General features: G+C 49.4%; 1 protein-coding gene across 1 annotated transcript; it reads right to left on the reverse strand.

The window, feature by feature from the left end:
- Positions 1-1,974: 1,974 nt before the first annotated feature.
- On the reverse strand, positions 1,975-3,552 carry TMSB4X (thymosin beta 4 X-linked). Its single transcript, XM_015887226.3, has 3 exons — positions 3,482-3,552; positions 2,743-2,856; positions 1,975-2,463 (listed from the first exon to the last, which is right to left on the reverse strand). The coding sequence occupies exons 2-3, from the start codon at positions 2,840-2,842 to the stop codon at positions 2,429-2,431; spliced, it is 135 nt and encodes a 44-aa protein (XP_015742712.1). The 5' UTR covers positions 2,843-2,856; positions 3,482-3,552; the 3' UTR covers positions 1,975-2,428.
- Between the last annotated feature and the right edge of the window lie 471 nt (positions 3,553-4,023).

A 4,023-nucleotide genomic window follows, 5' to 3' on the forward strand; every position in this document is an offset into this window, starting at 1 on the left:
TGGCCATTCATCTTTTGTTTTTGGCACAGCTCAGAATATTACAATTGATCCACCCAAGCCATCAGTCCTCATGCAACCAACTATACTGGTTGTCATATGTGACCACCTAAAATGCTGCCTGTGCATGGATAGCATTGGCCATCTCCTCTTAAGCTATGAGAAGAGCTAAACAAGGCTAAAGGACACGGTTTAGCGGGCAATATTGGTTGTAGGTAGATGGTTGGACTAGATGATCTTGGAGGTCTTTTCCAACCTTGGTAGTTCTATGATTCTGTTTGCTCCAGTAATCCCTGAATTTGACCACATAGTGGTGGGTGGTACCCTTTGGCCACCCCTATCATTTTATCTATTCACACCTGAAGACCTCCTACCTTCTTACCCAACCACATCAGCCTACAGCATGCACTTCCATTCACTCACCCAGAGCTATGTATATCTACTGCTTTGCCTCTTTTGGAAATGTGCTGCTTTGGTTTCCTTCACAAAGGTGAATCCGCAGAGAGTGAGCGCTTGCCGCTACTCTCTTAAGCACGTACAGCCTCTGCATGTGCTTCTGAGGTTAGTCACGCTATTTCCTGTGCTACCTGATTACCATCAGTAGCTGCAAGTTGGCCGTTTAATTGACTTTTCAGAAGCTCAGCTTAAAAGTTTCCTGCATCTTTCCCACTGTACACAGGGGATAAAAGCTTAATACTTTTACCATCACAAGAAATGGTTTGCTTTTTTTCCCCCTCAGCTCACCTGCTTGAACTGCTGTGAGGTCCCTGTGCTATCAGGGCTTCAAAATCTTCCCATGGTCTGTAGGAAAACCTCTCAGACCTGAACCCCAGCTTACCACCAAACACACAGTTCTCCATGTTTTCTGTCACTGGGACTGGGGCCACACACACACAGGACTCCACAGCTGCCCCCTGCATCACAGCCAACGCAGGGGAGCCTCACCATCCTTACTCAAGGACAAAGCTGGTTGCTACACTTACACCCCCACATCCATGCAACCTCCTCGAACCTAACATCAGCAGCCTTAGCGAACCCAAACTTAATTCAGTGTTGCTTTGTAGGAACTGGTTGAAGAATACGCACTCATCCCAAGGATACAACCATGGCATTGTAGAACCATGCTCACCCACACTGCTGCAGGCCTGAGATCTTTTTCCTTTGTGTTAAAAAAGGGCTATGTAATGACTACTCCCACCAACTTCTCTGTAAGAGATTTTACCCACTGTTATTTGAGATAAAAACAGCCAAAAATCATCCCAGGCCTGAATGAAGCACCATCAACCAGCAATGTGTAAGGCTGCTATACACATATAGAATATATCATAAAATGCATTTTTCCAAGTTACTTTTGCTCCCATCTAATTAATATTGAATTAGGAGGAAACTGTAGTTTTATATTCTCCTACACCAGATCTTCAGTAGTCATAAAGAGATCACAGAAGCACTTTAAGTGTGATCAACATTTTAGTAAATGATTTTAGTTGGCATAGGACACCATCCACTAGAACAGCTTTAGGATATTGAACCAGCAGTCTCAGAATGAAAACTAATTAAATACTGTTCAGCAGAATGAGTCTTATTAATTAAACCCACTATGGATTTATACAATTGAGGTTGAGTCTGTGCAGCAATACAGAAAGGTTCTTACCAAAGGCGCCACGCTATGGGTGGGGCAAAGCAAGAAAAAATAAATTAACTAATCTTTCTCCTTTTAAGCAAATCTCCATGTAATTATTAAAGTGATGTACTCACATGACAACCAATATTAAGACATGCAGTGTTTAAAACTGTGATGCTCTAAGAGCAAGCTTCAAAGAATGCAAAAGCATCTATTGCTGAGAGCACGTATCAAAACCTGAGAACGGCGATGGCGGTTTGGATCATCTCCAGAGGCTTCTTAGCATCCTCAGCACCGGCTCTTACGCTTCACATTCCTTTGATACGCTTCTCCAGATAGAGGACAGAAATACCATCCAGGTTTTAAAACATTTTATTTGCATATTAAAAAAATTGTGCATTCCAATAATTAAAATCATTTGAACAAAAAAAAAAAAAAAAAAAAAAAAAGAACAAAAAAAAAATGGCACTCGATTAACTGCATTTTACAGCTCGCAGGACCTTGGTACAGCTTTGCATTTATTCGTGTGTTACTCTAGTTTACTGTAGTCCCACCCAAGTTCTTCTTCCATCAACATGCAAGCTCTCTTTCATGCCACCAGGACCAAAGCCAGACAGGCAGAGGGAAAGGCAGCGCCTTCATTCAGTGTCAGTAGTTCTCTCTATTCTTTTGATGTGAAAGGGGCAGTACAGTCATTTTAAACTTTATCCAACCTCTTTGCATCTTACAAAGTTAAACAGCTAAAAGAAGTAAAATAAGAAGGCAATGCTTGTGGAATGTACAGTGCATAATTTGGAAGGGCAGATTTCATTACGATTCACCCGCTTGCTTCTCCTGTTCAATCGCTAAAAACAGGGGGGAAAGAAAGAAAAAAGAAAAAAAGGAGAAATAAGGATCAAAAAGCCTCAAACGCGCATCCGAAGCACGACGTGCATGAATTATAAGAACGGATGTGTCACAAAGGAAGCACCGATCGCTGTGAGCCGCTAAGGGCTGCAGCCCCGCCACCCCCTGGCCCCGCCGCCCCTCTTTGTCTCCTCCCGCCTCGCCCCCCCTTCCCCCCTCGCCCCCGCCCCGGCGCCCATTGCTCCCCACCCCCTCACCCCCCCGCCCCCTCCACTCACTTTCTTTTGAAGGCAGCGGGTTTTTCTCTTGCGTCTCTGTCTTCTTCAGTTTGGACTTGTCAAATTTCTCGATCTCGGCCATGTCGGGTTTGTCGGACATGTTGGCAGGTGGTTCTGAGCGCACACGGGAGGGAACAGCCCGTTATCCCAGGAACAGCTTCCGTCACCCCCCACCCCACAACCAACACATCCCCCCTTCCCCCCCACCCGCCGGCGGCCGCGCCCGCCGCATCGAGGCGGCAGCGACGCCGCACGGCGGCTCCGGCTGCAGCGGAGCTCCGCCTCGGGAGGCGAAAACTCCACGCACGCCGAAATTACAGCGCATACTCCCGGCGGGTAATTAAATATATATATACTCATATATGTATCGTTATTATTTTTTAAGGAACAAAGCCGAAATTTCATCCAGCATCCGAGCCCACAGTACGTGCACACACAATAGAGGGGCAGCGCCCGCATTTTTAACCAGATGAAAAAAAAGGAAAAAAAAAGAACAAAAAAAAAGCCCACTATTTCAAACCGAAGCGCCCGGACGGCAACAAAGCCGCCCTCCCGCTCCCGGCCGGCCGCCGCCCCACAGCTCCCAGACAATAGCCCCTTCCAGACAATAGCCCGCCCGGTCCCCCCCACCCCCCCTGGTCACCATGCCCCCACCCTGGCACTGCCCTAGCCCCCCCTGCCCCCATGGGTGGGAGGGTGGGACACCGGGCGGACCCGCTCTGAGGACCAGCGGACCCACCGGTGTCGCCGCGCGGTGATGCTCAGCCCCGCCGCTCGTTGCTGCTGCTGCCGCTCTGCACGCCAATGTACAGAGGGCTCGCTGGCGGGGCGGTTTTATCCCTGCGCCTATGCAAATTGCACGGTGATGTCACACTTTTTTTTTTTTGCCGCTTTCCGCCCTTTTCTGTATCTCTCTTTTTTTTTTTTCACTACCCTCCCTCCCCCTTCGCTTCCTCCTTCCCCTCCCTTCGCCGCACAACCCTCCCCCTCCCCGCTTACACTGCTACACACAGACACATACGCACACCCCTAAATCACCCTGGCCTCTATCCTGGCCCGATGGAGGTGCCCTGGGGGGGGCTGTGGCTGACGCGGCTCCCGGCCTCCGCCCCACACCGCCGTCGGGACCCGGAGCCGGACGCTCCTGGGGCGGGGACGGGCGGCGCCCGGGCTGGGACAGGGGATGGGGCAGGGGCAGTGCGGCTAGCGGCCGTGCTGTAGGTATGAGCTTTTGCGGTGCTTTTGCCCCTTTCTTCCTCGTTGAGTAATGTCAGCCGGCTG

The sequence above is a fragment of the Coturnix japonica genome, chromosome 1 (assembly GCF_054131305.1).
Source record: "Coturnix japonica strain WE chromosome 1, WE-NBRP24, whole genome shotgun sequence".
Classification (NCBI taxonomy): domain Eukaryota; kingdom Metazoa; phylum Chordata; class Aves; order Galliformes; family Phasianidae; genus Coturnix; species Coturnix japonica.

Coding starts and splice junctions, on each gene's coding strand:
- TMSB4X (XM_015887226.3), bottom strand. CDS start 2,842: ATGTCCGACAAACCCGACATGGCCGAGATCGAGAAATTTGACAAGTCC. Junction 2,464..2,742: donor CCCGCTGCCTTCAAAAGAAA/GTGAGTGGAGGG, acceptor CCCTGTTTTTAG/CGATTGAACAGGAGAAGCAA.